This window comes from Sinocyclocheilus rhinocerous, unplaced genomic scaffold, assembly GCF_001515625.1.
Source record: "Sinocyclocheilus rhinocerous isolate Xijiao unplaced genomic scaffold, SAMN03320098_v1.1 scaffold1818, whole genome shotgun sequence".
Taxonomy (NCBI): Eukaryota; Metazoa; Chordata; class Actinopteri; order Cypriniformes; family Cyprinidae; genus Sinocyclocheilus; species Sinocyclocheilus rhinocerous.
Genome location: NW_015631052.1, coordinates 238,638 through 252,871, shown reverse-complemented (window position 1 = coordinate 252,871; position 14,234 = coordinate 238,638). Strand labels below are relative to the sequence as shown.

Here is a 14,234-nt window from a genome sequence, read left to right as displayed (position 1 = left end):
GCAATTCCAAGTGAAACAGAATATTCGGTAACACTTTACAATAAGCTCCTTGTTGGCATTATTTATACATTAAAATGTGTGAACATTAGCAAAATATTGTTACACAAAAAACATCCATTATCCATTACCGGTATAGCAGTGTATGAAGTGCAAATAAGTCATTTTCAAAGCAAGAATCTTTCTATTAGTCTTGCCCGGGTTGCCAGGTCTGCATAACAAAACCTGCCCTATTGCTACTCAAAACTCCAATCACGGCCAAAACTAGAACACGTTCGGTCTAATCGCGAAACTGGCTATCAAAATCGATCTAAAACACAACCCATGAGAACAGTGGAAAAAAACAGCGGGAAAACCGCGGACTTGGCAACAGTAGTAAGCGCGGGAACAAATTGAACTCGGTGCAAAATTTGTGTGGGACAATCTTGCCCTGGCTTGACTTTCCTAATCTTGTGGATTCCTATTGAAATGACGTGATACAATTTCATGTTTAATTTATCTTGTTACTTAATTTCTTTGTAGTTGTTAGCCATTTCTTGTTAGCCATTTTCTAGTATGAACTAACACACAATATTTTTATTACAGCATTTATTAATGTTAATATTCATGTCGGTTCACAGAACATTAATGTTAACAGATACTTTTGATTTCAAAACTAATGTTTAAATTAACATTAATTTAAATTAACCAATGATGTAGAAGTATTATCGTTCATTCATGTTTATTAGTGTAGTAAACTAATGTTAACAATGGAAATCTTATTGTAAAGTGTTATTCAGACCTAAATTCAACTTTTGATGTTACCTTAAACAGGTTCAAATAAGCAGAATTTTATGTTACAGAAGTAGCTTTAGTCTAAACAGGATTGTTTTGTTGACTGTGTTAAATAGACAATACTGTAGAAACCTCACTGCATTAGTTTACTGTAAACTCAACTGATAAGATAAAATACTCAATAACAAACATTAGTCAGATCTAGAACACAGCTCTCCTAGAATCCGCTTCCGCTGCCCTCCATGTCGCTGGCGAGTACGGAGCGCTTGCGCAGTACGGCGTTGGCACTGCTCCTCCGAGCCTGTGGCGGCGCTGTGGCGCTGTGCGTCTGAGGCCCTGCGGGAGGGCAGGGGGCTCTGTACTGCGGCAGGCCACTCTTGGTGGTGTCCAGTTCTTCAGGGTCTCCTTCCTGAACCCTCAGAGCGGCGATCACCTCTCGATCAGATGGGCTGAGGGTCAGACAGCCGCAGCTATGGCCTTCAACACCGTCTTCCTCCCCGGGGTCGTCTTCAACTGTCATGAAAGCGTCTCCCCAAAGACTCTCGCAGAGGTCTCGGCCGTGCTGGTACATCTGACCAACAAACACAGATACATGTGAGAGCACAATTCTTTTCAAACTGTAGATCCAACCTGACAGTAGAAGACAGTTCACACTAATGCTGCTATAGTGGCCTCTTGTGGCAATGCTAAGAATGCCGAGCGTAATTGATTTCAATTAAAGGGGTCATATGATGCGATTTCAATTTTTTCTTTCTCTTTGGAGTGTTACAAGCTCTTGGTGCATAAAGAAGATCTGTAAAGTTGCAAAGACTAAAGTCTCAAATCCAAAGAGATATTCTTTATAAAAGTTAAGAGTCAGCCACACCTACATAAAACGGCTCGTTCTGACGCGTTTCAGAAAGGCGGGGCATAGAGGAGAAACAATAATGTACATTATGTGGAAAATAATGTGTTTTTTGAACCTTAAACCGCATAAACACATTTCATTACACCAAATACACCAAATAATGTTCTTTTTAGCAACATCATATGACCCCTTTAAGCATTCTGATGACATAAAATGAAAAAGAAAAGAATAAGGCAAAAAAATGCAATAAATATACCTAAACTATAGAATAATAAACAAACTCAAGTTGAATGGTTTTTCAGACTGCTAAAGACTGTGTTCGTTTATCTAATTTAAATTTAAAATATGATTATATCAGCCAGTGTTCACCTTTAGTTATTAAAAATTAAAACTTTTTCATTAGCTGAAATACAAATACAAAAAAATATAACATTAGACCTACATAAAACGGCTCGTTCTAACACGCCCCCACATGTCTACATATCACATATCTGGGAAAATTTGCATAAAGCTGAAGCTAAAATAAATAAAAAATGAAAACTGAAAATTGCAATTCTATTTTATGAATACCATAACAGTACATAAATAATACTGCTGTTCTCTATATTTCACTATTGTCTATTGTATTGAAAAACAGAAAATTAATTATTCACAACTGCAGACAGTGATAAAATAAAAAGACACTATGAATCTTATTACAGTAAATATTATCATCATTAACAACAATCAGTGTTCAGTCATAAACCAGGAGATAAAGTAAATAAGAAATTAAAAAAGTAATATAAAGCGCACAGATGCAGTTATGAGTCATCTTATGTCCGTGTAGCGTCGAAAATATTGTTTAATGAAGATAAAATATCTCAGATCTTCTGCTAATATTGTCAGTCATTATATTCACACATTAGCGATTCACGCATATTAATGATTCCTGAATGTAGAAACACACATACACACACACTTTCTCTCATTATTAGCTGTGATTTTCACCCCTCAGAACATGTGAAGTGTGTGTGTGTGTATGTGTGTGTGTGTAGTGTGTGTGTGTGTGTGTGTGTGTGTTTCTGCCACTCACACTTGTGCACATGTGATGATTATGTTGATTATGAATTATCACTGTCAGCAGTGTTTCCATAGAGACAGTGATCTTAAATCTTTATTTACTTTCTTAATTCATGTTGCATACTGAATCATTCCTTTGTGATGTTATTCTGAAGAAACAAAATGTTTGACTTCATGATCTTTCATCAAAATCATAACTTCACCTCCTCATTCATCATCAGTGAATGGCAGAAAAGTCCAAGTAAAGTTAAAAATCATGTTGGGATCATTCACAGATTAAAACAGTCTAGCTGGCAGGTTGCATTTTGTTTTGTTTCCAACATTGTTATTGTGACATTGTTTCAACGTCTTACTTTTCAAGTTTTATACATTGATTTATAAGTAATTAGTTTAACATTTTACAATCATTAATACTACATTAAACACTGCTGCAATGTTTTTTCAACATTCAAACAGCAAACAACATTATCTCAACACATCTCAGTGTTGAAACTGTCTGTATGAGAGGCCGGTCACACTGATTCACACGCTCTCTCTTTTCACATGTTCAGCATGTCAGTGGTGAGAAAGAATGACATGAACTGACACCTTCACTCCATGTGTGTGTGTGTGTGTGTGTGGTTCCAGCTGTGTCCAGACCTGGAGACACAGTGTCTCTTCACACACTCTCTCCTGAGCGCTCCTCTCCTCAGTGATGTTTACATCGCTAATACTAGTGCTCATCCAGTCCTGGGTAGTAACTGATTACATGTAATTTGATTTACGTAATCAGATTCCAAAAATTACTTGTAAAAATACTTGTAATTAAAGTATGTTACATTTGAAATGCTCATAATCAAATTACTGTTACTTTTTATGGATTACATGATTACATTGTGTGGTGTGTGTGTGTGTGTGTGTGTGTTTCTGCCACTCACACTTGTGCACATGTGATGATTATGTTGATTATGAATTCTCACTGTCAGCAGTGTTTCCATAGAGACAGTGATCTTAAATCTTTATTTACTTTCTTAATTCATGTTGCATACTGAATCATTCCTTTGTGATGTTATTCTGAAGAAACAAAATGTTTGACTTCATGATCTTTCATCAAAATCATAACTTCACCTCCTCATTCATCATCAGTGAATGGCAGAAAAGTCCAAGTAAAGTTAAAAATCATGTTGGGATCATTCACAGATTAAAACAGTCTAGCTGGCAGGTTGCATTTTGTTTTGTTTCCAACATTGTTATTGTGACATTGTTTCAACGTCTTACTTTTCAAGTTTTATACATTGATTTATAAGTAATTAGTTTAACATTTTACAATCATTAATACTACATTAAACACTGCTGCAATGTTTTTTCAACATTCAAACAGCAAACAACATTATCTCAACACATCTCAGTGTTGAAACTGTCTGTATGAGAGGCCGGTCACACTGATTCACACGCTCTCTCTTTTCACATGTTCAGCATGTCAGTGGTGAGAAAGAATGACATGAACTGACACCTTCACTCCATGTGTGTGTGTGTGTGTGTGTGGTTCCAGCTGTGTCCAGACCTGGAGACACAGTGTCTCTTCACACACTCTCTCCTGAGCGCTCCTCTCCTCAGTGATGTTTACATCGCTAATACTAGTGCTCATCCAGTCCTGGGTAGTAACTGATTACATGTAATTTGATTTACGTAATCAGATTCCAAAAATTACTTGTAAAAATACTTGTAATTAAAGTATGTTACATTTGAAATGCTCATAATCAAATTACTGTTACTTTTTATGGATTACATGATTACATATTATACACACAATAGCAGTAAATAATTAATAATTTACTGATTTATTGATTCTCCCTAATTCTTCATTTTTCTCTTCTAAATTTTCCTTTCTAAAAATCGTCTTTACGGGTGCGGATACACACAGTTTGTGCGTTGTCTGCCTGGGAGCGGAGCATGCTGAGTCAGCTCTTGAGAGCGCTGACTGCCCGCATTGCGAGTGTCTTCCCATGCATGCTCTCCGCTCCCGAAAGGCACTCTTTGCGGAGGGTGCTTTCGCAATCGTTCCCCGCGGCGCGGGTCCCGCTGCTGACCCCTAGAGGACGCAGTTCGAAGTTCCCATGAAAGGGAACCTACTGTGTGTCATACCATTTAGCTTTGACCATATTAACAAATATTGTGTAAATAAATTTGCTTTTGAATTTGAGGGAAAATAGCACATACATTCACGTGTTTATAGTTCTCTGAGGTCGGTTAATGGTCACACTGAGATGCAGGTAAACAGATAAAATATTCCTATTTTTAGTGTTCATGTGGTTAAATTATATTTATTTAAAGGGGTCATATGATGCGATTTCATTTTTTCCTTTCTCTTTGGAGTGTTACAAGCTCTTGGTGCATAAAGAAGATCTGTAAAGTTGTAAAGACTAAAGTCTCAAATCCAAAGAGATATTCTTTATAAAAGTTAAGAGTTAGCCACACCTACCTCAGAGCACACCTCGCTTTTCAGACCGATTAGTTTTGTAAAAATCGACGCGTTTCAAAAAGGCGGGGCATAGAGGAGAAACAATAATGTACAGTATGTGGAAAATAATGTGTTTTTTTTACTTTAAACCGCATAAACACATTGCATTACACCAAATACACAAAATAATGTTCTTTTTAGCAGCATCATATGACCCCTTTAACACTGTTATGATTTAATGAATTATTAGCTTTTTATCAACTCACAAACCCACTGCAGTTCTTATATTAAGCCCAGTTTGGGAAACCTTGGTGTAATGTAATGTTTAATGCATTTTATGATACTGATATAATTTTTTTAAAATATTTTTATTTCTTTTTTTATATCAATATTCTACGTTTAATGGCAAGTTTAAAACAGGTTTGATAAAGAGTAATCTAAAAGTAACCTAAAAAGTAGCCAGATTACATTACCAAAAATGAGTAACCTCGATTACCCTACTAACTACAGTTATCATCATGTAATCTGTAATCAGTAACAGCCTACAATTTGTAAGTAATCTACCCAGCTCTGTGCTCATCAGACCTCAAGCACGCATTGTTAAACTTCAGTCTGACCATCATCCTGCAGCATTTGTGCCCCGGACATAAATAATTCCTTAGAAGCTACGCAACACCCTCGCAACCACCCACGCCCTAGCAACACATAGCAAAGCACCTAAACTCTTCTGAACACCTTAGCAACTGTATAGCAACATCCTGGCAAACATGTACAACACTCTAGTAATACAGCAATGTGGCAAAAATTCATCAGAACACTTTATCAACACACTAAAAAAAAACATTTTACTGCATAGCAACACTCTGGCAACCATCCACAAAACTCTAGGAACACAATGTGCCAAAAAATACTCAGAAAAATACTCATTATCAACCACTAATCAACACACTCTCTCACTCAATTCAAAACACCTTAGCAACTGCATAGCAACACCCTGGTAACCACCCACAACACCTTAGCAATGGCATAGTAGCACTCTTGCAATCTCCAAACAACACACTAGCAACACGGCAAAATTTGCCAAAACATCTTAAAATACCCAATTAACTGCTAATCAACACATTCAAAACACCTTAGCAACCACTTATCAACACACTCGAAACAACTCAAAACACCTAAGCAACCACTTATCAACACACTCAAAACAATGCAAAGCACCTTATTAACCACTTATCAACAGACTCAAAACAATTCAAAACACCTTAGCAACAACTTATCAACACACTCGAAACAACTCAAAACACCTAAGCAACTACTTATCAACACACTCAAAACAATGCAAAGCACCTTATTAACCACTTATCAACACACTCAAAACAATTCAAAACACCTTAGCAACCACTTATCAACACACTCAAAACAACTCAAAACACCTTATTAACCACTTATCAACACACTGAAAACAATTCATAATATATACAACACCTTAACAACTGCATATCAACATCCTAGCCACCCACAACACTCTTGCAAAACAGTAAAATGTAAAAAATACTACTCAAAACACCTTATCAACACACTGTAAATATTTCAAAACATAAGTAACTGCATAACAGCATGCTGGTGACCACCCACAACACCCTAGCAACTGCATAGCAACACAATTGCACCTGCAACACAGCAAAGTGCCAAAAAACTACTCAAAACACCTTAGCAACAACTTGGCACTCACACCCACAACAACCTTGCAATACGACACAATGTGTTAAAAAATACTTATAACACCTTAGCAACCTCTTGTCAACAATCAAAACACCATAGCAAACACTAAGCAACACATTGACAACCACCCACAACACCCTAGCAATAGCAATGTGATAAAAACTCCTCAGTTTTTATCAACAATCAGACCACCTTAGCAACTGCTAAGCAACACCCAAAACACCCTGGCAACACAGCAGTGTGGCTAAAACACATCAAAACACCTTAGCAACCACTTATCAACAACCAGAACACCTTCTTAACTGCATAGCAACACCTGGCAACATCTAACACATAGCAATGTGTCAAAAATGACTCAGAACACCTTAGCAACCACTTATCAACAATCAGAACACCTTAGCAACTACTTCACAACATCTGGCAAACACCTAACACACAGCAAAGTGCCAAAAAATAAAACTACTCAGAACGCCTTAGTGACCACTTAGCAACACACTCAAAATATATATAAAAATAAACCTTTTGCAACTGCATAGCAGCACTCTGGGAACCACCCACAACACCCTTATCATACAGCAATGTGGCAAATACTCCTCAGAACACCTTTGCAATTGTATAGCAACACCCTGGCAACACCACTGTGGCAATGGGGTTTGCACAGATGAATATCACTCACATTTTCTTTATACTGTGAAGCTCCAGTACACTGTAAAACCTGGTAAGTTAAGAATACTCAAAACATTTGTGGAAACGTATTGCCTCAAAATATTTGAGTAAACGAACTAAATTTTTTTAAGTTAGTAGAGCTTAAAATTTTTATGACAAGTGGGGCGGGGCTGAGAGCCATGGGAGCCAAGCCAAGCCAAGCCTCCCTTCCATGATCCCACCCCACTCATCACAACAATAATTATATATAACTTGCTTCCATTAACAGCACATTCATTCAGATCTTTATAGTTAAGTGCTAGATAGCAAATGTAGTTATCAAAAAGACTCACAATACTTGCATGTAAATAGTCAAACAACATGCAGCATAAAGAATCTTTAATTTTTGTTGTCCATCCTCCACCTAACCACAGGCTCTACTCTTCACCACAACGGTAACACTACAAAACCAACATAACAGAAACCTATGTAAATCCTAACATAACACAACATTTAAGTACTAACTTATGTCTCTCTATGTTAATCTTGTGTAAAAACACACAAAATAAAACTTAATTTCTACATTTATTTTCCTTGTTGTCTGATGCAAAGCATGCTGGGAACTAGAAAACGCAATAATTTTAAGTTCACCTTACTACAACAACATTTTAAATTTACAGAACTTATTTCAATTAAGTTCAATTAACTTTCATTATTATTTGAGTGAAGTTAACTCATTTCATTTAATTAATTTCACTGTTCGGTTTTACAGTGTAGTTTGTGTGGTTAAGCTATATCATGTTTGGTATGGCAGGTTACCTGTTTGTACGGCACACAGCCGCCGCTGCAGTTCTGTCCGCGTGGGTCAGTGGACCAGTCCCGAGCACATGTCATGTCCATTTTACAGGCCTCGTACCTGCAACAGTGACTCACGTCATCAGAGTCGTCTACATTACCAACAGCTAAACTGATAATTGATGAAGAACATTTTGATGCATTCAGCTCATTACTGTCAATCAAAGCTGGTATCACACAAGCTTATGACCACGAAATGAGTGGGCGTGGCCTCACCAATCTCTGCAGAAACTGTGACACAGAGGCACTGCCTTCAGGGAGGAGTCATGATGTGGGTGTGGCCAGCGAGCAGCATCAGGAGAACAGCGGTAAAAACAGACGACGCGCTTCAGGAAGGACTCACAGCTACAGAGAGAGAGAAAGAATGGCAAACAACACATTAAAACAAGAGTTCAGCTCATGTTGTCATATAGTGGACTTCTGAAAGTTGACAAAATTAGCTTTTTAGCGGATATATATAAATTCAATATTCTCAGTCTTTGTTAATACAATACAAACACCTTGAGGAGAACAATAATGAGTATTTATACAAAACTTCACATAAGCAAAAACCACACCCAAACGTAAGCAAAAACCAACCAACAAATAAATGAATAAACAAACATGGAAAAAATAGCCAACTGATATACTAATAAACATACATTATAATAAATAAATAAACATGATTTGAAAATAAAGACATGAAATAAAAATAATGTTATCATAAAAATAACCAAATAACTAAAAAAATCAATCAATAAATAAAGAAACATGGATTTAAAAAATAATAACTAAATATATTAATAAACACACATTAAAATAATAAATAAACAAACAAACATGGATTGAAAATAAATAGACATGAAAAAAAACTAAATATAAAAAATAAAAATAACAAAAATGGATTAAATAAGTAAAATAACTACCTGAATATATAAATAAAAACTTACAAACTTACTTATTGTTTTAATAGGAAATAATCAACATAAGAAAGAAAATTCTGTCTGTTAAATTATTTCATGAACTGTTTAAATCACCCTTTATAATAATAAATACAAACTTTGTTTTATTCAAGACAAATATGATATAAATGAAATAAAGCGGCTGTTAAAGTGACCAACAGTGGTATTTTAATCAATGATATTGTGATTGAATCAATCAATTTTCATACTTTGTTTAGGATTTAAACCTTAGTATACATAATGAATCATAATCAGCAGATGCTTACAGAGGGCTGAGGACACCACACTTATCCCAGTGAGAGCTGTCCACGCCGGACACAGAGCCGGACAGATCCTGGACATCCTTCTCTGAACAACACGAGTCTGGACAGAGACACAAGCATTCACAAACTGGGACAAAACTACAATCCATGGAGGCCCAATTCTACTGGGCTGCTTTAAAATGTGACTCTAAATGAACTGGTCTTGACTGTGTGTTTGTAAGGTGACTGTGAAGTGTGCACACACTCTCCATGTAGAGCGAACACTGCTTGAGATGAGGCTCTGGGCTGGGCGTGGCTTTGTGCCTCCCGTCCCGCAGACACGCCCCCTCGTGACTCATCACAGCGGCGGCCAATAGACTCGTAAGGTGGGCGAGGCCGAGCAGAACTTTGGACACGCCCATTTTCACCTGCGTTTATCTTTCAGCTGCGAGAAATAATCCGGGAGGAGAAACACTTGAACTTCCATCAACAGACGTTATGATGCTATATAACACTTCAGAACATGTACATTCACAGCATGAAACTTTGATTCATATTTGCATTTATATTCTGCTTCATAATGACTTACTCATGAAACTGACTATACAACTGAATTTATGTAAACAGATGAGTTAAACATGGAGAGCTCAGGTTATTTGATGTGTTTATATATATATATCTCTCTCTAAAAATCCTCAAGCAATTTTACAGGAATTTCTGTCATAATACTGTCATGATTTGGAATCAGTTCTAATGGAATCAAATGAGAATCTTCCAAGTTCCACAAATCACATAATTCCTGCTGGATAAACAGAAAATATATTTCTGAAAATATAGACTGAAAATTAAGAATTAGTTTATGCAGCAGAATCTTGTCCGATTCTCAGACGAGTCTTCTCGTTCTTTCTTTAGGATTGTAATAAGCATGAAATAAATAAAATAAAATAAAATCCTGCTGGATAAACTGAAATTCTGAAAATATTAAAAGTAAGAATTTGTTTATTTAGCATGATCTTATTTGATTTTTCTAGGAGTTTTGTTCCTTTAAGATTATACACTAAAACATTTTTTAGAGTGTAATAATCATTCATTAATAATTAAAATTAATGAATCCATCAGTCTATAAACACTGCACATGAGTTTTAGTTTAGGCCCAGTTTAAATCTTGCTGTTTTGTTTGCTCAGTAAAATACGTCACATCATGATCTACAGAAACTTTCAATTGAGTTTTAATCACCATTACAGTAATGGAAAGGTTCAGTTCAACACGTAAAGTTTGATAAGTTGAATGAATCCTAATAGAAAGCATCATGATAATGAAAATGAAATTTCTAGCTGACTAATTTCAGTCTTCCTGTGCTGCTCATGTTAATGTCCTTAACTGTGTCACACAGTCCAGCCTAAGAGAATGACAGTCACAGACCGATTTACTCCACTACACACAACAAACACCTTATGTCAGAGTTGGCTCTTCCAAAGCACAAATGACTGTTTGTATGTCCATAAAACTGCTTCATACCTGATACTGGAGGCGTGCAGTGGCTGCTGTGAGCGTCGGATGCTCTCGTTCTGATCCACACACTCTTTTCCCGGAGCTGTAGATGAAGGACATCTCGATGACAACGCCCCTCCCTCTCTCGCTCTCTCTGTCTCTCTCTCTCTCTCTCCCACTCACACTCACACACACACACACACACACACACACACACACACACACACACATTTGTCATCAGTTTGATCTTAGTGAGTGTAGTTATCAAAGAAACACAATAAAAGCAATAACGACCTAATATAAACAGAATCAAAACAAAGACACCTTGATAATGCATTCTAATAATAACAATACAGAGGCTTTATTTCATTTGACCTTGTTTCTATATGCTTCTCATTAAGTGCTACTGAGTCACTCTCTGCACCTGCCGTCTGCGTTTTCTGACATTTTATCTTCCAAAAACCTGTCCCGGTACAGTTGATGACAGTTACTGGAGGTGAATCCAGGGGGAATTAGGATAATCTGGGACAGCGGGTAAATTGGGACGCCTAAGCTTCTTGTCCCATTACAAGCATGTCAACATGAACGTATTCTAGCTGGTTTAAAATCTCATTTGTTCATTTAACTGTTGGAATGAATTGCAAGTGCATAAAATGTACAATTATGCACAGAGAAATGAAATAAATATTACTTTTATGAAATACTACTCAAAGTTCACAAAAACAACATAATGCATATACATTGCAGGGTTATAACATTAAAACTAAAACCATAAAAAAGGTTATTTGGAAGCATATAAACTAAAATATAGAAAAAAACTAAAACTGATTTTATTTCAGCATTTCATTAAATTATAAACTGAAAAATAAAATAAACATTAAGTACACTGAAAAAATATGGTATATTACTTAGAAATTGCTAGTAGCCTATATTTCACAAACAATTACAAAGAAACAGCAACACATTGAACTAAACATGAATTTTGATGTAAAAAATTTCAAAATATTAAAAAGAAACTAATTGTCTCTAACTGGTAACATAATGTGGATGTAAAAGTGTCTAATAATCTCAAAAGCCAGTTGATCTGTTTGTCTGATATATTTGGTTGAATATGACATATTTATAATACTGAAAAGAAGTCATTTGCAGTAAACAGATACTAATCGTGAGAGATGGTATTTTCTCTCAGCAGACGCTGAAGGCTTGTTTTGCTGCTTATTCCGTCTCTAATCTTCCTTCTGGAATAATCCCACCTCCATGCGCTGCTTTAAGACGTTTTTGGCCCCAAACGCAAACACTGTGCCCTAGTTAGAGAGCTGAGAGGATTCAGCCTGAAACACACACAGAGCTGCAGGACGTCACTGAATGCCATTTGAATGCGCTATCGGCACAAGTCATGTATGTTTTCGCTCATGTCATCAGCTGTTTTATGTATTCGAGGCCTGTCAGAGCGATTTACGATGATACAGACGGTTTCATAAGCAGGGGCCGCGGGTCTCCGATCGCTCGAGTGTTTTATTTTGGGTCTGAGGACAGCAGACAGAAGCTATTAGCCTTTGGTCATCTGAGCTGGAATAATAATCCTTTGTGTCAAAGCTATTCATGGATGAGCTGTTGTGTTCATTTGGAGAGGTCACTTACATTACCACGACAGGACCACCGCTAATTGCAGCGCATTTGTTCCACCATTCAGAGCTGGTTTCACTCGGACAGACCGATTAGAGGGGGTTTTCACTGAGACAGCCATATCTTGCCTAGATACATATGGCCTATAATGTGTCAATATCAATCACAAAAACTAGAAGTACTGCTACCATGCTACTGTGGGCATGGTACCATAGTAATACTATGGTATTTTTCAAATGTCTTCGATTATCATCATATACTCTTTAAATACATAAATGGCATATGAACACGGTTATCATTTAGACAGTATTAAAGGGGTCATATGACGTTGCTAAAAAGAACATTATGTTGTGTATTTGGTGTAATGCAATGTTGCATCCAGTGGGGACATAATTACTGATTATAATGACTTAACGAGCCGTTTTAGGAGGGCGTGGACAAGTCTTAACTTTATAAAGAATATCTCTTTGGATTTGAGACTTTAGTCTTTGCAACTTTACAGATCTTCTTTATGCACCAAGAGCTTGTAACACTCCAAAGAGAAAGGAAAAATTGAAATCGCATCATATGACCCCTTTAAGATACGTTTGTTACCATCTGACTGTAACATGGTATTACGCAAAAATATTTTTGTCTTACCAAATTCATAAGAACAACGCAACATATTACAAACAATATATAGCACAAAAAAGATACAAATAGCCTACTACAGAAATTGAATAGGCCTAAATTAGGCCTACATTTTTTATTGTTGTTTTTTTTTCAACTGCTTACACACAAAATCTTTACTTGTCACACAATTTCTGAAACCTGACACTCAAACACCAGAACCACACACCAAATCTGCAAAACCATACACTAATTCTCGGCCTTTGACTCAGTTTTCAATTTCATAAAACACTTATTGCAAAACACAACACACAATTCTCTATGTAACACACACAAATCTAACAGGAATTAATATTATGGCAAATGTGTTTGCAAATGTTTGCTTTTGAGATGTGATATTTTGAATGCAGTGCTTCATTTTGCAAGAGATGTGAGGCAGTTTGCATTTTGTGTGTGCAATTCTTGGATTTGTGTGTGAAATGTTGAAATTTTTTTTGAAAATGTGTGTAAGCAGTTGAAAAAAAACTGTAAAATAAAACACTGTATGAATAAAAATATATATAATGATTCTTATTAAAGCTACAAAAGTCATACAGTCAAGAAAGGCAAGTAATCTATTATCCTTTTTTTTTTTGTTAAACATTAAGTGCAGACAGTCACAGGTGAATTAAGCTACTGTCACTTTAAGAACTAATGCGGATCCAATATATTGATCCATTTTTCTCCCAAATATTTACATTTACTTGAGAAAAATTCTACCTGTAAAATTATGGTTTATTAACGTCTACACCACAACCCTAAACCTACCCTTACAGTAATGCAAATACAGTAATTATGTGTTATATTCGCGGTTGTAGCTAGAAGGGATACAGCTACAGGAAACCAACAATAAATATTTTTTTCTACCTATTAGATTGTGTTTTATTAAAGTCTACACCTACCCCAACCCTAAACCTACCCTTACAGTAATGCAGATATATTAAAT

At 36.2% G+C, this 14,234-nt stretch overlaps 1 protein-coding gene across 1 annotated transcript; it reads right to left on the bottom strand.

The window, feature by feature from the left end:
- Nucleotides 1–688: 688 nt before the first annotated feature.
- rtbdn (retbindin) lies at nucleotides 689–11,195 on the bottom strand. Its single transcript, XM_016554062.1, has 6 exons — nucleotides 11,042–11,195; nucleotides 9,788–9,967; nucleotides 9,547–9,643; nucleotides 8,556–8,684; nucleotides 8,304–8,400; nucleotides 689–1,342 (listed from the first exon to the last, which is right to left on the bottom strand). The coding sequence occupies exons 2-6, from the start codon at nucleotides 9,942–9,944 to the stop codon at nucleotides 989–991; spliced, it is 834 nt and encodes a 277-aa protein (XP_016409548.1). The 5' UTR covers nucleotides 9,945–9,967; nucleotides 11,042–11,195; the 3' UTR covers nucleotides 689–988.
- Nucleotides 11,196–14,234: the final 3,039 nt, after the last annotated feature.

Excerpts from the sequence above, each read along its gene's own strand:
- rtbdn (XM_016554062.1), bottom strand. The coding sequence starts at position 9,944 with ATGGGCGTGTCCAAAGTTCTGCTCGGCCTCGCCCACCTTACGAGTCTA. Across the intron at positions 9,644-9,787 it reads GTGTTCGCTCTACATGGAGA|ACTCGTGTTGTTCAGAGAAG; the intron begins GTGTGTGCACAC and ends GTCTCTGTCCAG. Across the intron at positions 8,685-9,546 it reads TGTGGTGTCCTCAGCCCTCT|CTGTGAGTCCTTCCTGAAGC; the intron begins GTAAGCATCTGC and ends CTCTCTCTGTAG.